Source organism: Micromys minutus, assembly GCF_963924665.1.
Source record: "Micromys minutus genome assembly, chromosome: 9".
NCBI lineage: Eukaryota > Metazoa > Chordata > Mammalia > Rodentia > Muridae > Micromys > Micromys minutus.
The window spans coordinates 43,184,394-43,206,778 of record NC_137978.1 but is presented as its reverse complement, the minus strand read 5'-3'; the positions used below and the strand labels follow the sequence as shown (position 1 = coordinate 43,206,778).

Here is a 22,385-nt window from a genome sequence, read left to right as displayed (position 1 = left end):
GAAGCACATAGTAGGTATGCAGTCTACCCACTTCACCGTACTGTCTCTGAATTGGGGGCAAAGATCATCACCTATGTAGCATGTAGTAGGGATACAGCCTGCCCACTTCACCACAATCTTTCTAAATTGGAAATAAAGAATAATTAATACATATTAATATCTACTTTTACCTATTAATACCTACTAACTAATACATACTTTTAAATAGGGCAGTTGGGGGAGGTCTCTTTGAGATGACAGGCCAGGCCTATTCTGTCTGGGGTAAGAATATCGAGGAAGGAACCTGAAGTGTGTAGGCCCAGGGCCCAAGGCCATAATGAACTTGGTGTGTGTCTTAGCTACCTTTCTTGTTTCTGTGACAAAATATCTGGCAAGAAGAAACTGGTGTGTGTGTGTGTGTGTGTGTGTGTGTGTGTGTGTAGGGTTTACTTGGGTTCAGTTTGAGGGGATCAGTCATCCTGGTGGGGAAGGAGTGGAGTGGGAGGCAGTTTTGGTTATGTTGAGTCTGAAGTCAGAGAGTAGAGAGTAGACAGAAAGTGAGACTGAGCTATAAAATGCCAAGGCCTGTATCCAGAGACATGCTGCTTGTAGGAAGATTCCACCTCCTAAAAGCTTTCAAAATGTCCCCTAATAGCATCGGTAGCTGGAGGCTCAGTGTTGAAATCCGTGAAAGTGCAGGACTTTTCATATTCAAATCACAGCAGTGCATAGAGCAGTTTCTCGACCTTCCTAATGCTGCGACCCTTTAATAGTTTCTCATGCTGTGGTGACCCCCCAGTCATGAAATTATTTTTATCGCTACTCCATAACTGTAATTTTGTTACCGTTATGAATCATAACGCAAATATCTGGCATGCAGGATGGTCTTAGGTGATATGAAAGGGCCATTGGACCTACCAAGGGGTCTCGACCCACACGTTGAGAGCTGCTGGTGTAGTTGTGTCAGGGGCAAAGGCAAGGGGGTGGGGCAGTGGGAGCTAGGCCATGGTGTAACATTTTGATTTTATTCTAAGCATGACAGAAGCCACAAGAGGACACGACTTGGTCCATACTACATACAGCAGGGTCAGACTGTTTGCTCTGGAGAGGAAGGATTGGAGTGAGGCTGCCACGAACCTGTGTCATTGGTTCCAGAATGTATGGTATGGTCGCAGCTTTGATCGAACCTTGAAGTGAGGAAGGAGAATCTCCACAGTTATAGTACCTTATATCAAAACAGGGCACAAGGCAGGACACTGATGCTAAGAAGGACAGGGGACCAGAGGACCCCTTATGATCAGGAGCCACCAAAGTCCGAAGCCTGGCTGGCACATCGTATGCAGACAGTTGTCAATTTAAGATTTCAAGTAACTTATCATGGGGCTGGGTGGCCATGTTAAGGTCCTTAAGGCAAGGGTGGTATGGGCGGTGAGCTGTGGTCCCAATCTCCTGTTAAACCTAGAAGAAAGGGCTTTTGATGGTCACCCAGACTGGAAGGCTCCCAACAGGAGCATGACTCTCAGAGACAGGTGTAGCCACTACCCCATAGCCATTAATGCTTCAGGACTGCACCGTTGCCTCTATGTTAGAAAAGTCGGGGGAGAGTAACGCCCTCTCACCCCCAGGATTCCAGAGTGCAGAGACCTAAGGGTACAGCTCATCTCAGAAGACAGTGAGGCTAGCCACCAGTGTCATGGCTTCCTTCCCTCCATATTGTCCCCATAACTTTGTAATTAATGTAGCTATCTCATGAAGTAGCCTCATGGACCAGGGAGTAAACTACTATTCCTGATTTGCCCATGCAGTCTCTAAATGCTGTTCATCCTCATCATTTCCAAAGCAGGAGAAGCCAAGATTCTGGGATGACAGTGGACGTACCCCAAGCTACGTGGCTTGTTCAATGACGATGGACGATGCTGGAGTTGGCATCCAATGAGCCGAATACTGGCATCCAGACCCAATGGGGAGTTTTGCTTCAGTTCTACTGAATGAAAGGGGGTGCGTGTCTGGTATGAAGGTTAAAACTGATGGTCCACATGGCAAGACCTAGAATCACTCAGAAGACGCCAGGGCATGTCTGTAAGGGAGTGTCTGGACTGGGTTAAGTAAAATGAAAAAAAAAAAAAATCCATTCTAAATGTGTTCGTGTTTGTCACCATTAAAAGGGGGTGGGGGGGGAGCTGAACACCAACATTCACCTCCCTTTGCTTCCTTGCCACGATGTAATCTGACTCCTGCCGTCATGATGTCACCACCGCGGTGAACTGTGTCCCCAGACTGTGCTTTTTTATGTTAGACATTTTGTAGAAGCAACAAAGGAGGCAGCTAATACACACCATTTTTCTGGAAAAATCCAGAGAGGGTTAAAATGAAGACACTATGTCTCTCTGTACAGCCTTCTCTGAAGGAAGGGGGGATCCTCATAGGATTTGGGGGTTCATGGCAGAGAGGAAAGGGAATGTTCCCTGCCCAGGAAGAGCATGTGTGCATTACCATACTATTTCTGCAGCAGGGCTCCAAGAAGGGTCCTGATGTCCAAGGAGCAGCCAGAGTGCCAGAGTGGTACAACACACATGTGCACATGCATGAACATGTTCGCGTGCGTGTGGTGTGTGTCTGAGACATGTTCCTTCACCAGTTACTTAAAGAAGCAAATGGATCTACTTACAGAGACACTGTGGGCGGGGCCGGTCCCAGGTGCCATCCCCCTGGCAGCTGAGGGCAGGGGTGCCCAGGAGGTAGAAGCCGTGGTTGCACTGGTAGGACACGGTGGTGCCGAAGCTGAACCTATGGGGGCCGCTGGCGTGGACTTGCCGGACACTGTTCTCTTGGTGCCCAGGATCGGTACAGTTGATGACTGTCATGGAAAGTGGCAGGGAGACACGGAGATTTGGATATGAGGGATTTCCTCAAGCTCTGAAGTGAGAATTCAGAAGTCTAGACAGAGGCGTCTCGCCCAGCCAAGTCTCTAGATCACAAGCTTGATGACAAAGTAGATCCTGCATGGAAGACTGGTCTGGTCTTGAGGCCACACCCTTCTTCTCTGCCTTGGCCACCTGGTCATGGATTTATCTTCCATGTCCAGGTGGCTGTCACCTCCCATACCGTCTGCCTCTTCTCCTAGACTACTGAGTCTTTCTTCCCCAATGTGGCTGCTGGCCTGGGATGCTGGCCTGTGCACGCCTCAAGGGCATGGCTGTCTTGCCTCTGTGTATCTGACCCCTGGCACAATGTGTCTCCTTCCCAAAGCTCATCTGTTGTAAGACAGGAACATCTAAGCTGGGTTGAATAGCATTTAAGCTCATTCTGAAGTTGTTTAAGTCGTATGAGCATTTCAAGTGAGCACTGATATCCCGGGGGACTTAACTGGTCTTCAGACGAGCAAGGGTTTCCAAAGAAGCGTTATTCAAGTTCAGCGTGTTTAGTTAGGATCATGGCTGTACTCGCCATAACCCATACGTGCTTTGGCTTTCAAACACTTTCATATGCACCCGAGTCTCACACTCATAGAATAAGGTAGTCAAGAAAAGTAAAGTGAGATAAATATTCACTTTATTATACAAGGTGTGTGTGTGTGTGTGTGTGTGTGTGTGTGTGTGTGTGTGTGTGTGTGTGCATGTGAGTGCAGGGCAACCTTGCATGACATCTTCAGGAACTTTCCCCACCTCCTCTGAGATAGAGCTCCTCACTGGGTCTCAGCAATTAGGCTAGACTGGCTGAAGCAAGCCCCTAGGACCTGCCTGTCTCTGCCTTCCTTGTGCTGAGATCACAAGCATACCACCCACCACATCTGTTTTTGTTTTAAATTAATTGCTTTTCTTATTCATTTTACATCCTGCTCACTGCTCTCCTCCCGGTCAGCCCAGTCCTTCCCCCATTTCCCTTCCCCTTCTCCCCTGGGTATCCCCCCAACTCTGGCACTTCAAGTCTCTCCGAGGCTAGGTGTTCCCTCTCCCACAGAGGCCAGACAAGGCAGCCCAGCTATGCAGGCTACAGCTTTTGGGACAGCCTCTACTCCAGTTGTTAGGGACCCACATGAACACCTAAAATTTATCCAGTCTATAAGAAATGCAGGGATTGGGGCTGGATCAGAGACTGTGGGGACGGTCAACCAATAACCAGCCCAACCTGAGATCTATCCCATGATGCCTGGCTTTTTATATGAGGGTTCTAGAGCCCTGGCTTGGGTCCTCGTGTCCCCGAGGGAGGTGTTTTCAACAGCTGGCTGCCTCCTCAGCCAGAGGCGTTGGTTTGACCTTTGGTGAGTTTCTTTGAGGTTTCACTGCTGGGCTGTTGTAAAAAGTCCTTCATTGCTTGAGAAGTTTTTCTGGAATAGTTCACATGGCTACTTCTAGAGTCTCATTTCCTTTCTGCCTCTCTTACCTTCCAACATGGCTTCCTGACCCCAGTTCTAGAGTCTTTAGCATTTGTTTTCATTCCAGTTCAGCTGTTTAAACTTTTCCCCTCATCAGCAGAGCTGTGCTGAATGTAGTTACAAAGGAGCCACTGCAGCAATTTTGCAGCCATGAGGACAGGCCAAGGTGTTGCTCAGAGGTGACAGAACTTCCTTGTTTATGTGAGAAAAGGCCCTCTGTGCACACACCACACATGGACACACAGACACATGCACACACACAGATACACACAAACAGCTACACATGCACACACACACAGATATATACAAACAAGTACACATGCACACACACAGATATACACAAACAGGTACACATGCACACACACAGAGATATACACAAATAGGTACACATGCATACACACTCATAAACAGGTACATACAAACTGGTACACAGACACACACATGCATGCATGCTAACACACATGTGTACGTAGACACACACAGTCACTCATACACAGAAGCACACATATGCATACACTAACTCACACACATGCTATCAGTCACAGAGACAGATACTCAGACACACAGATACACACACACACACACACACACACACACACACTGGGGTATTACATGATGATAAATTACTTGTCCTGTGAACTAAATACGGCTTGCAAGATGAAACTGTTGATTTGGTCATATGACCCACAATAAAACGTCACACAACTGTATCTAGGGGTTGAAAGTCTGCATTTGTGACCCTTCTCTGTCCCAGGTGTTCCTTGGATAAGGGATAATAATATTGGGACTGAATTCCATGACTTGCCCTCCTGGGCCACAGAGGCTCAGACAGCTGGGGTGGCGGGGAAGACAGCGAGGCAGGAAGGCTGACTTACTTCTGCAGGTGGGCAGTGTGTCACTCCACTGCCCGCTGGCCAGGCACTGGGACCTAGCAGCCCCCTCTGCTATGTATCCTGGGTTGCAAGTGAACTTGACCACGTCGTTGAGGTTGAACTGGCTGCCCTGAGTGAGGCCGTTGACTGGGTTGCCGGGGTGTCCACAGGTAATTGCTGCAATATGAACAGAAGACAGGTGAGCCTGCCTACTATTCCACACCCCCACATCAGACTCTTCTCACCTAGGGTAGAGCCTGGCTCATGTCTGTCTACGGGGGAGCAGGTTTTGCTGGATCACTGAGGTGGTGGCATAGTCAGGGTATGCTTTGCAGGTAGCACTATATGCCAACCTTGTACCAACTGGGCAAAACGATCATGACACCTCACCAAATCTAAAATCCAGTCAATCTCATTCAAAAGTGAGGTAAGTGCTGAGCATGGCGACCTAAGAAGTCCAGACTGTTAAAGGAAGAAAGACCTGAAAGTCTGCAAAGGGAACAGAAGTTGGACCTGAAACAGAGCCCAGTGAGGCTCAGTCTGAGGGGCGGAGTCAGAGCTGAGGGGTGGAGCCAGAGCCGAGGGGTGGAGTCAGAGCCGAGGGGCGGGGCCAGAGCCAAGGGACATCCCCAAGCCTCAAAAGATAATCTGAGGAGCTATCAAGTAGTTGAAGGAGGGAAGAACAGCTGCCTGTGGATTTATTGGAGATCCAGCCATAATCGCCTGCCTCCCTCTTACTCCCAAACTGCAGGCCTCGTCCGGGAACAGCAGGAGTAGCCATTGGCTCTTATTGCCACCTCCTGTGCACTGTTCTGCCTCGAGGATCCCGTGCTTGCCACCTTTCCAGAGCTTTGTTTGTGACATCCTCTCTCCGGCCCTGAATTTTCTGGTTGTGAGGCACAGGGCTCCTGTTCATGAGGAGGTTCTCTCTAGCTGGAGCAGAGAAATACCGGGGGCAGGACTTGAACTCAAATTACCGTGGCTTTTGCTGCCAATGAGAGGAGAGTAGGCAGCTGTGATGCTTAGCTTGGACTGTCGACTTGATTGAGTGGAGAAATGCCCAGGAGCTCAGTAAAGCACATGTCTGCGTGCCCAGAAATGAGGTCAGGAGGGCTCTGACCCAGTGAACTGGTTAGCCAGTTCTTGATGGAGTGATAACCCCATGGCAGCTGGGAGATGGTGGAAAGGAAGAGGTTGGGTCTAGTTGGAGGAAGTACATCACTGAGGCTTCTTTCTGTATCTCTTTCTCTGCTTCCTGGCTGCTGTGGTGTGAACAGCTGGGCTCCACCACATCCTTCCCACCACTTCTGAAACCCGGAACCAAAAGTTGCTTGTGTCAGGCCCAAATTCTTATCTCAACACCTTGGACTTTGACCCACATCTAACAAGGAGCGTCGCTAGGTGAGACAGGCATTCCCCAGTCCAGACACTTCACGTGGAGCTCCTGGGGGCGGTGAAAGGTTTTGTGCTGACCCGTCAGAAGGGATGACCGGATATGGATGGGCCTCTGGGCCTCACCTTCTGTAAACCCAGCACTGAAGAGATCCCTGGGAGAGATTTCAGACTTTGCTGTGGAACAGCCTGCTCCTCTCAGTGGCCTGCTCCGTGTGTGAGGAACTAGATGAAGAGCAGCAATTAAAAACAAAACTTTGCCCTACGGTAGTTCAGAACACAGCCCTGCATTTTACATAAAGTCTCACTTTAGGGAACTCTAAAAAGTGAAGAATTTTCCAAATTACTTGCAGGCTCAGAGGATAATGGTGGCCATGTAAATCCCCCCCCCACCAAATGCAAACAAACAAGAACAAATAAAAGAAGAGAAAACCCAGGTCTGCAGAAACCAAGACGGGGACTGCTATCGGCTTTAAATTGCTTGGAAGAATGAAGGCTTCCAGGCACAGCAGCCCAGAGCCAGATCTTAAAACAGTAATTCAGAGAATGCTTGGGGAATGAGCTGAATAGATACACCCAGAGAACCACAGGGTATCCAGAGAAGTTGCCTTGCAGCATTCAGCCCTTGTAGAAATGTTAGACTTCAGGGACCAAGTGAAAAATAACCAGAACCTTCCTGCAGACCACCCAGAGTAAGGCTAACATTTGTACTTCTAAAAGTTGATTGCTCAGAGTGTAGATCAGTGGCTACTCAGGGAAGGGTCGACTGGGAAAAGGAAAGGCTGGTGTCATGGTTCAAAGTTGTAGTGACATAGGACAGGACAGCAAAGTCTAGGGGTCCAGTGTGTAGCACCCTGTCTGTAGTTAGCACTGTATTGTACATTGGAGATTTCCCAGAAGCGTGGACGTCGGGTATGGTCACTGCACACCCACAAAGGAAAGGAGATGAATTGTAATATATTTGACAGTTGTCACAATTTCTCTATGGAAATGCACCCTGGAATAGGCTTAAATGAGTATAATGTTTTTAAAAGGTGAAGTACACACACACACACACACACACACACACACACATACACACATACACACTTACAGAGGAATATTCATGTGTATATGTGTGTGTGTGTGTGTGTGTGTGTGTGTGTACACACAGAGGAATACTCATGAATGTGCATACACACACACACACATGCACACACTCAGAAACATACACTGCAAAATGTACAATGGAGAAGTAGTATTTAGGCTATTAAACAAATAACCTGTGGTCAAGGATTTTATGACCAGTCTTGCTGCCTTTCAAATGACAGGGAATAGAGCAGTTTTAAACATTCAAGTATGTGCCCCGTGCATGCCTCTTACACCAACCCTCAGGAGGTGGAAGGAAAGGATTCCATATTTGAGGTGACATAAGCAGACCCCATTCTAAAATACCAAGGGCTGGGAATGCAGCTTTCGTGGTAAAATGCTTATGGGGCACACACCAGGTCATCTGTTGCATCTGCAGGACACACACACACACACACACACACACACACACACACACTCACCACTCACAGCAGCACATACACACATTAAAAACCCAAACCACCACCACAACCCATGGAGGAACTTGAAGAATACTATGCTAAGAGCTGTACTGACTGCTAAAGACTAAACTTGACTCTACTAAGAAGTAATTGGGTTACTTCAGCAGTGTTAATAATGAATTTGTTCAAGAACAAAGCAAAGGTAGGGGAAAGGAATAGAATTACGGTATATGAACTCCATGATACATGTTCTCAGCCCTGACAGAGTAGGAGAAATACCACTGAGAATGGAAAGGGTAGGAGGGAACATGTGTAGCCATTATGTGAAAGCTCATGGATTCTAGTGTTGCCCAACTAGATAATAAAGACTACAATAGGAAAAAATGGGGAACTGACAGCATTACAGTGTGCTAAGTGGAAATGTCAACAGCAAAGAGAACGGCACACTGTGATGACAGAGAACGGAATCGCCTTAGGACTGAACATGTGACTTTAGTCTATGAACAGGAAGATTTTCATATTGGCATGTGTGGTGGTTTGAATGTGCTTGGCCCATAGGAAGTGGCGCAGTTAGGAGGCGTGGCCTTGTTGGAGGACCATGTAGGCAGGCTTTGAGGTTTCTTAGTGCTCAAGCTCCAGCCAGTGAGGAAGAGAGCCTCTCTTGGCTGCCTTCAGAAGACAGTTCTCTTACATTGCCTGTGGACCAAGATGTAGAACTCTCAGCCTCTTCTCCAGCACCATGCCCACCTGGATGCTACCGTGCTTCCAGCCATGATGATAATGGACTGACTCTCTAAAACTGTAAGCCAGCCCCATTTAAATGTCATGGTGTCCCTTCACAGCAACGCAGCCCTAAGACAGAATTCAAGAGTTCAGTTTACTAGATGTGCCTGCTGGTAAGGGGGAGCCGAAGGTGTGCTGGGGGAAAAGTGTGGAAGTTGGAGTTCTAAATCTGAAATCAAGAAAAGTGAAATTCAGGTTCAAGGACATTGAAAGTGGTGCAGAAGATCCTTCTAAAGGTGAGAGAGCCACAGAGCCCTAAGAGTTCTGAGTGTACTCTCACCACAGGACGCGGCAACTACCCAAGGAAATGCACAGAATGCCAACACACTGATAACAGAACACCTTAACCATGTCTTTCATGGGGGCAAAATCAGGAAAAAAAATCGTAAAAAACATCATTTATGAAGTACATCTTAGAAATACATGTGTTCATTTGTGCATTGCACAACAAAATATACATGGAATATTCATAACAATGGACCAACTGTTTACTCAGAAGGAAAAACACCAGTAAATTTTAAGAAATAGAATTATTGTGAATAATGTATATAAAATAAAAGCAAAGAAGGTCCTTTGGCTTAGAAATTAAAAAAAAAAATACTAAAATCTTCCAAGTTTAGGGGGCGGATAATTAATGGGAAATTTAAAAGCTTCCAAAAATAATCAACATTTATTACTAGTATAGATGAAGTATAATTACAACAGTTGATCAGAAGAACTTTTGTAGCTCCAAATAAAAAAATGACACAGAATGAGAGGCTGAAAACGAGTGAGCTTGTTTGTATGCACGCTTGCCGTTTGCTTCCTGTATGTGCACGTGTGTGAAATGCAATTCACATGCGAACTAGAAAACCAACAAAAATGTAAATCAGAAGTCACAAGGGGATAATTAAGCAGGAGTTCATGATGGCACAGAAGGAACAGATACAGTGACCATATCTTTGGGGGGAAATGAGAAAGTACAAAACCTTCAGCTAACCTAATCAAGAGGTAAAGGGAGGAAGTCCGTGTTGACTCAGCCCCATGTCTAGGGAGAGTGGCCGACATACTTACGCACACAGAAAGGGGTCTTGCCCGACCAGTGATGATCCTGTTGGCAGATGCGCACGGACATGCCGATCAGGCGGAAGCCAGCCCGGCACTGGTACACCAGACTGCCTCGGTAGTTGAAGTTCTCCCCGTTGATGTGCCCGTTGACAATGGGCTCTGGGGTTCCACAGTGGCCAGCTTTGGAGGGATGGGAGAAGAGAGTCAAGTACAGAGAAACCTCTAGAAAGCAGAGAAGAGTTTAGGTGGGGTGGGAGGGAAAGGGCCAAGACTCAGCCATGCTTCGTTTTTCCACCTCCCCTGGAAAACAGTGATCCAGGAGAGAGTTTGGGTACACCTCATGTGACAGTCACAGGATTGTGAGCTTGGAGACCCCCCACCCCCCACATCGTCCATGACCATCCTTTTTTGAGTTCTGTTTCTGTGTCTTTACACAGGTGGGGAGTTGCGACATTTTCCAGTTTCTGTGATTGCTACGGTTTGTGTAAGTCCCCCAAAGCTTCATGTGTTAGAAGCTTGGTGCCCAGCCTCAATGACATGGGGAGGATGCCAGGCCATGCCCATGAAGCAAAATTCCCTTGCCCCTCATTATGCTGTGACATGCTGGTTCACCATAGTCCAAAGACCGTGGGTGACAAGTGATTGTGGGCCAACAATTCCAGAACTGTGGGTCAAGATTAATCTTTCCTTTCTGCAAGTGGATTATCTTAGGTTTGTATTGGATAGAAAGCTGACAAGGACCCTGGGACCTCCCGCCTATCGAGCACCATAGCCTAAGCACAGCTTATCCTGCTGATGACAGCCATGCAAAAGCAGATGCTTGGCCAAATTCATCTTTCTTTTCGAGTGACATCTTATTAACTGAAGCGTGGGCACAGTAGATCCCTGGCACTCCTTTGGTTCCTTTAACTATGTAGCAATAGGTCACAACTGTAGCCCAAACCAGTGCCCAAGAAAGTGGTTCCTGGCCATGACCTCCTGTAACCTGGAGGTCACTAGTGTGTTTGTCAGGGACAGATCACCCAATCTGCTCTGTTAGGCATGCATGGCTGAGACCCTCTTCTGGAACTTAGAGAAGCCAGAAAAAAAAACAGTAGGAAAGTCAGGGAGTACAGTTAGCCCTGGGAGCAATGGAAATTTTCTTCTTTGTAAGCTAGGTGTTTGTAAAGGCTCCTATCACTAGCTTAGTGTATATGTATGTGTGTATTATAATGTACATACACATATACAAGTGGGTACATCTAAAATAATTCTCTAATATATAATACAAAACATATTTTGGGTGCATTTTAAGAATGTATCTCTTTAGGGTGGAGGCCAGGGTCACACTGGTCATCCTAGGGGATAATTAGATGAGCAGGTTGTCCTGATTAAAGTGTGGACCCTCAGAGGCCAGCCTTCTCACTCTTTCAATTTCCCCAAGGGAAGCCGATCTCTGGCTCTAGTCATAGTGGATGCCTCAAAGCTGGTGCTTGGAGTAAGTAGTTTCTGAGAGTAGGCAGGTAGGGTGGGCTTGAAGGGCCACTCACCGAGGCAGCGGACTTCAGAGCCACTCCAGAGTCCGTTGGCCATGCACTCCCGCACCCTGGAGCCCACCAGTGTGTATCCGGAGTTGCAGGAGAAGATGGCAGTTGCCCCGTAGACAGACATTGTTCCAATGCGGTGCCCACTCGGGGGTGTGGGGAGCTCTCCACAGGAGATGACTGAAAAGATCATACAATGCTCAATAAGCCAGTCCTGAGACATGGGATGGGAGACATGTGCTGGACAAGATGAAGGAGAATAACGATCAAAGCCAAGAACTGCTTGGCCTTCCTCTCTTGGTGTGTGACGTTCTGTGACTTGTGTGATGCTGCCTTGCCCTTATCTGCAGGAATTCCCAGGAGCTCTTGGAGGTGCAGGTCATGTGCCCAGGAGCCATCTCTGAAGACGCAAGCTCAGGCTTGTGTGCTTGTTAAGAACTCCATAGATGGTGGAGGTAGAGCTACGGTTAGGGCAAGATGGTGAGTCTGGAGTGTGCTCGGGGCAGACAATGACATCGACCTTGTCCTTTTCTACTGAGCCTATGCTGTGCATCTGACTGATACATAAAGCCAAGGCTGTGCTACAGTGAGGCTGCTCCATGCTCATGACAGCTACAACTCTGCCACAAACATGGTGTGTTACCCTACAGGGCCTATGGCTTTTCCTTGTGTTCTGCTAGCGATCCTTAGAACACACACACACACACACACACACACTCACTCTGGCCCACAGGAATGGTCTTTGAGATTCAAAGAACCAAAGAAAAGCAGTTAACAGTGAAGAGGAGGCAGACAGACTTAGGTAGTCCTCCAGTGTTCTCTCTTCCTTATGGTACAAACCAAGCCTTGGGTCTCCTCACAGCCTGTATTGATCACCGTTTCTTTGCCCCCCTCCTCGTGTGTGTGTGTGTGTGTGTGTGTGTGTGTGTGTGTGTTTACATCTGACATTGTGGAGGTCAGGTATCTGTCTTCACTTTCCACCTGTCTTGAGACAGGGTCTCATTGCCACCACAAACACCAGGCTAGCTGACTTCTGATCTTCCATGGGTTCACCCCCCCACACACACACAACCCTGTGCTGCCTCCAGTCTTGTCATGGGAGTGCTGGGATCATGGATGCACTTAGTACCACAAACTGCCTTCATATATGTTGTGGGATCTGAACTCACATCTTCATACTTGCATGGCAAACTGTCTCCCCACTGAGCCATCTCTCAAGCAAGCCACACACTGTTTTCTTTGTACCTCTCTGGTACCTGGCATATATTTGGGCCACAAAGAATAAACTGATCAGTGCATGCTGAACCAAAGATTTATTAACAGGGAGCCTTTTCTAAGATGAAATAGTGTTAATGTGATGGTTTGTATATGCTCAGCTCAGGGAGTGGCCCGATTAGATGGTGTGGCTCTGTTGGAGTATGTGTGGCCTTGTAGGAGGAAGAGTGTCACTACAGGTGTGGCTATAAGACCCTACTCCTAATTGCCTGAAAATCAGTATTCTGCTAACAGCCTTCAGATGAAGATTTGAACTCTCAGCTCTTCCTACACTACACCATGCCTGCCTAGATGCTGCCAAGTTTCTACCTTGATAATAATGGGTTGAACCTCTGAACCTATAAACCAGCCTTAATTAAATGTTGTCATTATAAGACTTGCTTTGGTCATGGTGTCTGTTCACAGCAGTAAAACCCTAAATAAGACAGCTAAGAAGCGAGTCTTTTTTCAGCTCTGAATTCTAGGTAAATGTCAAAAAGAGGTATGTTGCACTCCCTTGTGGTGGGGAATCCCTCAATCTCCTGCATGTATGAAATAGTTCAGGTGGGAAACACCACGCAAATGGGTCCACATTTTGTCCTTCTTGGGCTTACTTTGGCAGGTGGGCATAGACTCTCCCAGGCTCCATCTACCGTTGGCCTGGCAGCGGATGACCCTTTGGCCAGTGTAGTAGTAGCCAGGGTCACAGATGAGCATCAGCTGGGCCTGGAACTGATACTGGGTCTCAAAGATGAGCCTCCACCGGCCGTGCTCCACACTGATGCTGCTGATGTCAGGACAGGTCACAGCTGGGGGGACAAGGAGCAGGGAAGAGAATTAGCTAACTGACTATGGAAGACATCACAGGCGTCTAGAACAAGGGATTGAGGGAACTCAATGTGGTAATGATGAACCGAGGAACATTCGGGTTCAGGCAGGTTTGATTGATGATGAATGAGGAGGGGAGGAGAAGTGTGAGTATGGAGTGCAGATCTGTAAGAGAAATTAGTAAGACTTGTGTTTCACCAGCATTAGTTACTGGCTGTGGGCTGCACATTCCATTTGGTCAGTTTTTAGGACTGTTTTTTTTTTTTTTTCCCCCCTTTCCCTTTTGGATGATTCTCAAAGAGCCAAGGCTAAGGGAGGCTTTGAACTTCTGATCCTCTGTCTTCACTTCTGGGGTGATGGGGTTACAGACGCTCTACCGCCCATGGTTTAAGCTGGGTAAACACTCTATTAATTAAGTTACAGCCCTAGCTGGAAGAGCCAGAAACCTGGATATTTATTTAAATTTTCTTGGTTATAAAATATAATATAAAAGTAATATGCGTGTGTATATACATTTTAATGAGGCAAACAAAATCCAGATCTGTATCATTGGACCAAATCTGGCTCATTAGGCTGCCTGTCTGTCTTTTGGTCCCCCGAATTATCACATCAGAGGACTGTGATCAAGGGATATTCAGGCAGCTTTCTGGTCATTCCAAGTGCTGTGGTAGTTTATGAAAACACCCCAGAGCATGATGGTCCTCCGGTGTTCAGAGTAAGTTACAACGGTTGATGGAGACCCATTCTCATCCTCCCTGGGTCTCCTACCCCCACCCCACCTCACCATGCAGACTTTCTGCTCTCTACTGAGCTTGAAGCCCACTCCTTACAAGCATCTTTTCAGCTGCATACCCAGCTTCTCCTGCCACCTGCCCCCACCTCCCTTGGACTCACGGACACACTGTGGGGGGACATTGCTGTTGCTCCACAGGCCAGTGTCCAGACACTCTGCGGTGGCCTCAGCACCCATCTGGAGGTGGTAGCCTTCATTGCAGCTGTACACAGCCTTAGTCCCCACCGTGTACTCCTTGCCAAACACAAGTCCATTTTTGGGAGCATCAGGGAGACCACAGGAAAGAGCTGGCAAAGGAGAAAGGATGTGGAGAGCATTCATTTTCATCTTTCCCATTAAGGAAAACGTACAGTGGAAACTAACAGACAGAAAACGACGCCTAAGGAAAGACAAGAGGAGAGTCATCGTTAGGCATGTCAGGAAAGAACGCATCAGAGGGTAAGGGAGGGATAAATATGTGCTCACGGATTAAATGTGGGGACAGGGCTGCAACTCAAGACTTACAGGGAAGAGCCACAAGGTCGGACTTCCTTCTGTTTTGCCCCACAGGTGAGTGTCAATGCACTCAAACCTTGGCTTGCTGAGAAGAACCAAGTGTCCCCTTTTCCTTAGGGTGAGGGGCAGAATCTCTCGAGAGAGTCAGGAGTGCCAAGGTGGGGGGTTAGCATGCCAAGGGATGTTCTTCTTAATAAAAATTCTTATTGCATTTTATTTAGTTAATGTGTGCATGTGCTTGTGTGTATGTATGAATGTGCGCACACTCGTGTGCACACACACACACGTGCACACACACTTGCATATCTCAGAAGGAAGCTTGCAGGCGTTGGTTCTCTTTTTCTATCATGTGGATCGAGTGGGTCAAACTCAGCTTGGCAGACTCAGTGGCAAGTGTACCCACTAAGCCATCTCCCTGCCCCATAGAATTTAGGTCTCTCCATGTGATGGGTGTCTGTGCACCGTTGCTGTACAGTCCGATCCAGACCTTACTCGTGGGAGAAACCTCACCGGCAAAGGTAGTTACACAAACTAATGGAACTCACCCAACTGCTTCCTAGCCTTTACTTTCAAATACAATCAAGCGTTACTACACAGCGGAGGAAAACCAGCAGTGTCAATGTGTTCAGCGTTAGAGCAAACATCTGGGGGGGGGGGGCGAGGCACGGAAAACACCATTGGGAAACAGCTAATTCAGGAAATGGGAGCTATGGGGTCGGCTGAATTCGGCGGTATCTTGAGAGGATTAGGTGGCACTTGACATCTGTGAAATGGGAACAGAGCTTTCTGAAGGAAGACAACGAAGGAAGGGCTCCTTCAAACCGTCAAATCAGATGTTAAATAAAGGTACTAGATATGAGGATAATGAATGTCCCAGAACAAAGACCCAAAGGACAGACGGAAAACAAGAGAAAAGGACTACAGGGGAAAAAAAATCCGTCAGGGAGAGCCAACATCCAACTGTTCAGAGCTCCGGAAAGAGAGCACAGAGAGTGGGCGGGTTATCGGAATTATCCTACGCAAACACTTCTGGAAGCTGAAGACAGACACAAGTCTTCGGGTTGAGAAGGAACAAAGTGAGCCATGGCGGGGTAGAGGTAAAGCGAGTGAAAAGTGGGAATCAGACTGACCCCGGACTTCCCACGGCCCACATCAGCAATCCAAAGAAAACAATAAAGTCTTCAGACTAGTGGAGGAAACTATTCATAACTTAGAATTTAACTTAAGCTAGTCACCCCAATAAGCACACATGTGGGGCAAATACCACACTTAGAGACGTAGAAATCCTAGCTGAGAAGTTTACTTGAGAGGATCTTACTTGAGGGTCTTCTCCACCAAAGCCAACATGAAAACCAAGAAATTGCCAAACATGGTATTTATAGGGGAAACAAAGGACTTTGAATAAACGGGGCGTCTAGGTCATGCCTCAGACAGTGCAGGGGCGTGGCTGTGATTTGATATATTAATGGGGGAATGTGCAGAAAGAAAGAAATCAGAGTTTGAATTCTCACTGCCACCTTAAATCACTACCCTTGTGGCCATGAGTCTAGAGTTCAGGCCTCTTTGGAGCCAGATAAGCTGTGGTGGAAGACAAGCCCATGGCGGTGGCCAGCAACGATGCCTGACACTGCTAAGTTTTCCAGAACTTCCATTTCTAGTCTGGAATCATATTATTGTCTTATTTCCATGTGAATGTGCATTCAGGTGTGTGTGTGTATATAGGGTTTTGTGGAAGCCAGAGGGCAGCCATAACTGCTGTCCCTCGGGTACCATCCTACATTTTTGGGACAGCATCTTTCTTCTGCCTGGGGCTCACCAAGGAGGCCAGTCCCCTCAGAGATTCTCCTGCCTCTGTCTCCACAGCAACGGGATCACAAGCACATGCTTATTTAGAACCCCTGGCCTTACATATTTGGGTTCAGCAAGAGCGAACTCAGGCTCCATACTTGCAAAGCAAGCACTTTACTGACTGGGCCATCACTCCAGCCCCTGTATCTTCATTTTTTTTTTAAAAAAAATTAGTGTTTAATTGAATTATACAAAGCAAGATATTTCATCATGACAGGAACATATGTTCTTATGAGGGGAAAAACGCTCAGACATTCTAAGAAGTGATGCATGGGCACTGAATGAGACATTTTAGGGGTCTGCTTGGTTCATTCGCTTTAGGAGCTAGACCCCATGCCTCCCAGCCTTGGCAGTTCCTCTTAGCGGCTAGGAAGAGGCAGGTCCCTTCCTACTATAGGGTTCCCAACACCACAATATAGAACTTACTCTTCTGGTCATTTCCTGTCTCATATTACCATCTCCCCCATAGTGCTGAGAACAGCCTACTATTCATCCGTCATCCCCAGAGCTGGAGATGTATAGGTCCTCAGTAAATGTTTGCTGAAGGAACGCTCTATCACCTGGGAAACTCACTGGTGGCCTGGACTGCTCCTGAGACCAGCCAAGGTGACTTGGAGCTGAGCCTCCTGGTTGCTACTTCAGGCCCTGCAGCTCACCTTGACAGAGAGGAATGGCCTCGCTCCATAGGTGGTAGCCTTGGGGGTGCCGGGTACATATGGCCATGCTGTGTCCCACCAAACGGTAGCCTGTGTTGCAGCCGAAGTGGATGGAGCCGCCTGGCTGGGTGGTTGTCTGGCCCAGGATGAAGCCGTGGAGTGGAGCCTTAGGCAGGCTGCAGTAGGGGGCTGAGGAAGGAGAGGAGGCTCAGTGGAGGGGTGTCCATGTACTACTGCTGGGGCAGGCAGGCTGTCCCCTACCAGGCCTGCTTCCCCCATCCTCCCACATTTTATTTCCTCTACCAATGGCAAGTTCTTTGCTATTTAGGAAGGCCTGAGTGGTTGACAGGGCACACCAGTTAAGTAAACAAGATCAAACAAAACAAATCGAATCAAAACAAAGAGTAATTGAAAACTACAGCAGCAACCTGCTCTGTGAATCATGAAGTCCCCTTGGCTGCCTGAGCACAGCCCAGGCTGCTTTCAAAGCCCTTGCAACTGCAGGCAACCTTGTAAAGCAGGGCCCGGTGGGACGGGCTTCCGAAAGGTGACACCAGCAGGCATCAGCTTTTGTGACTTAGGACAAATCACCACCAAAGCTTGTTTAATTTGTTTTCTCCCTGGAATAGGTGCTCCCTTCTTTTACAGATGATCCCCTCCCTCATAGGTGTTCCCTCCCTCATAGGTGCTCCCTCCCTCATAGATGCTCTCCTCCCTCATAGGTGCTCCCCTCCCTCATAGGTGCTTCCCTCCCTCATAGGTGCTCCCCTCCTTTATAGGTGCTCCCCTCCCTCATAGGTGCTCCCCTACTTCATAGGTGCTTCCCTCCCTCATAGGTGCTCCCCTACTTCATAGGTGCTTCCCTCCCTCATAAGTGCTCCCCTACTTCATAGGTGCTCCCCTCCCTCATAGGTGCTTCCCTCCCTCATAGGTGCTTCCCTCCCTCATAGGTGCTTCCCTCCCTCATAGGTACTTCCCTCCCTCATAGGTGTTCCCCTCTTTTATAGGTGCTCCCTCCCTCATAGGTGCTCCCCTCCCTCATAGGTACTCCCCTCCCTCATAGGTGCTCCCCTCCCTCATAGGTACTCCCCTTCCTCATAGGTGCTCACATGATCTTAAAAAAGAGACAGTGTCTGGTAAGCCTCCCAGCACAGTGTGGGCCACTTAGTGCTTAATAAATGGTTGCTCTCTGTGGTTTTGTTGTTTCACAGATGCCTAGGGATCTAGGATATACATTTCCCTACAGGGCTCATCCCCTGTTCTCCCAGTGTATGGGTTAACATATTTCATTCATTTATCTAGTAAAGAGTTCTCAGAAGTCCCTTAAGTACCAGCTGCCATTCTAGTGCTGGGGGTACAACAGCTAGGGGAGTAGACAAAAGTCCCAGATGGAGGGAACTCACACCACAGACCCTGCCAGGGGTCCTTAGGTTGTGTGACAGTTGTCATTAACAACTTGAACAACCCAGGAGACAGCTCTCAGGGCACAGCCAGCAGCATTCCATGGGTGGCCAGTCTGAATAAACAGGGTAAAATGATGCCCCTGCATCCCCCCTCCCTGCTTACTGACTGTGGCTACAATGTGACCGAGTACCCCAGGCTCCTACAGTCACCTCCCCACCACTGTGGCATGCAGCATCCTGACATGCTATATCCTCACACCACACTCCAAGACAAAGATAAACCACTTCCTCCTGAAGTTGACTGTCAGGTATTTTATTATAGCAACGAGAAAAATGGTGAGTCCTGGCTGGTTCTGTGTGGCTGTGAGAAGGATTCCTCCCAGGGGCTTTCCGGGTAGACAGGAATGTGAGGATTGGGGACCAGGCCCCATCCTCACACGCTCTCACAGGGAGGCCTTGGACTTCCTGTCAGAAGACTAAGCCTCTGTCCAGGTAGAAATGGCGTTTTAAAGATGCGTGCTCCCCTGCTATGCCTCTGTCATGCACAACCTTCATAATCTATGTACCCCCTTCACCGAGGAATGGAAAATCCCACATATAGACTGCACAGAGTCACTGCGGAAGACACAGGTGTAAGTGACATGTCTGCTGTGTCTTAATTATTAAGTACTAATTGCCATACCGTGTAATGAATTTCTTTTCTACATGGCGTAAGTGCTGTAATTACAACCGACGCATTATTTCTAAACACACCAGTCTCTGGGCAGAAAGGCAAAGGGAACTCCTTGAGAGCTCTTTGCTCCAAATTTAGCAGTAGGGGTAGGGAGCGGCCACGTTTTCTCCACTGGAGCAGCCACCAGGAACTCTGCCCTGAACTCCCCTGGTGGCTATCTTGGGGTTTTTCATTTTGAGGAAGTGGAGGCCCACACAGTTAAGTGCTTTGTCAAACAACCCTATTGCCAGCAAGTAGTAGGACAGACCACCGATCATGGGGTCATGGAGCCATCTTTTCCCCAACTACGGGCACCTGGGAGAGGAGAGTTGGGGGGATGGGATCTGCAGAGAAAGTGGGTGTTGAGAGAGTAAAGGCAGGGCTCCCCTCACTCCATCAGGTTAGTTCTCACACTAAATGGTTTTAGAACAACCCTGGGTCCGCATAGTGTGGGCTGGTCTTGCAATGAGGAGACCTATATGAAGATATGGACAAATGTTTCTTCAGGCAGAACTTGATGATTCATCGTGACATTCCTCTTGACCAATATTTGTGTGTGTGTGTGTGTGTGGTGTGTATGTGTGTATGGTGTGTATGTGGTTTTAGTGTATGCAAGTGCAGGTGTGTGTGTGTATGTGCGTGTTTCAGTATATGCAGGTGTATGTGCAAATGTGTGTTTCAGTGTATGCAGGTATAGGTGTGTGTGCACATCTGTGTGTAGATGTGTTTCAGTCCATGCAGGTGTGTGCACATGTGTGTGTGTTTCAGTGTATGCAGGTGTAGGTTTGTGTGCACATGTGTGTGTGTTTCAGTGTATGCAGGTGTGGGTGCACACGTGTGTAGAAGAGGTGGAGGTCAACTCAGATGTCATTCATGATGTTGTCCATCCTAATTTTTTGAGACAAAGTCACTCACTGGATCCTGGGGCTCACCGATTGGGCGAGGCTGGCCAGTCAGAATGCTCCAATGCTCTGCCTCCCCAGGGGGGGATTGCTAGTGCAGGATAATGAAACAGCCAGCTTCTTAGGGATGCTGGGGGTTGGATTCAGGTCCTTTGGCTTGTGTGGCAAGCACATCACTGACTGAGCTATATTCCTGGCTCCCTGCGACCACTGTTCCTCCAAACATTGTCTAATACTTGTCTGACATGCAGGTGTGTGGTGGGATTCCCATGATCTGCAGGACTTCCTTCCTTGCAGCCTTCAGGGCTGGGAAGCCCGCCAGCAGTTCACTGCCTGCCCTCCCTTCAAAGCAGGCATCAATGGAGATCAACGGAGCCCACAGGGAGGGTTCAGAGAAGGTCTCTTTTCTTCATATAATTGCATCCCTGAGACATTTGTATCAAAGGCCTGGCCTTTGATCTGACCATGCCCAGACAATATGGCTTTGCAAAAGAAAAAAGTAAGAAAGAAAGAAACAAAAAATTCTGTCAATTGCAGCAATGTATGTGGAAGCGGAGGACATCATGTTACGTCAGGCACAGAGAGACAAATCCATGTGTTCTCGTTCATGTGTGAAAGCCAGGGCAAGTTGATTTTACACAAGTAGAGAGAGAGTGTGACGGGGTCACCAGGGCTTGGGACCAGTCGAAGGAGGGTTGAATGAGATTAGTTATTGGTCACGAAATAGAAAGGACTAAGTTCTGCTATTTTGCAGCACACACGGGCAATTGTAGTTCAGAAAGTACTGGCTATACATTCCCACTGGTAGCAGATGGGTTTCAACAGCCTCCAACACAAAGGAATAAACCTCTCTGAGGAGACGAGTGTGTTAATTGCTCCCATTTGGTCATCGCTGCTGTCTATACACATCAAAGTATCATGTACACCTCACAAAATGTCCAGTTGGCATCTGTTGGTGGAAGACCAACAACCAAAGGGATCTGGCTTGTAGATCAGGAGGGCGTCTCCTCTGCTGCCTCCCTGTGTGATTGTATGTCAGTCAGTCAGTCAGTCAGAGGACTTGTGGTAATATCTCCCAACTGGCCAAGGCGCTAAGATGCTCCCAGGTCTCATCCGATCTCATACTGAGTAAGTACAATCCTGGAGGCACACAAGGTGGGAGTATGAGAAGAAAGAGATGTGGTTGGAGGTTGGGGAGGGGCCTGGACACGAAGAGGTAGGAGACTCCTCTAGTCTAGCTTGGGCAGTGTCAGCCGAGGGAAACTGAGAGCAGAAGGCAGTGCCGCCTACCCAAGGGAGGTTGCTGCTTTGGTGAGGAGGTAGACCCTGGCTTCTTTAGATACTTCAGGTGAGACACTTAAGGGGTTCAGCTCGGAGGCCATTCCCAGGTGTACTCGTGACCTACTCACCCGAATAGCGAATCTTAAAGCCCTTCCGGTTATAGGCGTGGTCAGATGACCAGCGCAGGTACACAGAGTTGCTTGAGCTGGTAACAATCAGGGGAGCCGAGTAATTCCCACTGAGAGCTTTCAGGAGAGGGCTTTGTCCTGAGGGACCTAGGGCGAGAAAGACACAGAGTTATAGGCCATTCATTCTAAGTCTAGAGGGAGGTGTAGGTAAGAATACGGCCTCAATGGCTGGGTGACTGTGCATCTGGTGGCTTTGCTGAAGGACCCTCTTTTGCACACCCTTATCTGAAGCAGGGCTCTGGGGGTCAGCAAGTGAGATGAGAACTATGATCTATTTGCTGGTTGTCTGGGACAAGCGGGTAGTTGATTAGGAGAGCTGGTTTTCAAGCTTGGACCTTCTTCTGATTTCTCTTATGCATGCTAAAATCAGCTTGGTGCCCGCTACATAGAAATTTTGTTTGTTGAACAGGCACAGAGCCAGAGGAAAGGGACGGCACTCAGGGCTGTAAGTAAGAACACTTCTCCACATGCCTCCTTAAGGCTCCCCAGGAAGGCACCTTCTCCTATTTCCTACCTTAAATGTGT

General features: G+C 48.1%; 1 protein-coding gene across 1 annotated transcript in view; it reads right to left on the bottom strand.

The window, feature by feature from the left end:
* Window positions 1-22,385, bottom strand: part of CSMD2 (CUB and Sushi multiple domains 2) — a gene marked incomplete at both ends in the record, with an annotated part of 547,554 nt that overhangs the window by 28,259 nt on the left and 496,910 nt on the right. Inside the window, 8 exons of the mRNA XM_080921920.1 lie at window positions 2,648-2,836; window positions 5,230-5,403; window positions 9,984-10,199; window positions 11,507-11,680; window positions 13,369-13,563; window positions 14,477-14,662; window positions 17,375-17,563; window positions 21,801-21,947. Coding sequence (XP_080778046.1) covers window positions 2,648-2,836; window positions 5,230-5,403; window positions 9,984-10,199; window positions 11,507-11,680; window positions 13,369-13,563; window positions 14,477-14,662; window positions 17,375-17,563; window positions 21,801-21,947 — 1,470 coding nt within the window. The remainder of the gene's footprint in view (window positions 1-2,647; window positions 2,837-5,229; window positions 5,404-9,983; window positions 10,200-11,506; window positions 11,681-13,368; window positions 13,564-14,476; window positions 14,663-17,374; window positions 17,564-21,800; window positions 21,948-22,385) is intronic.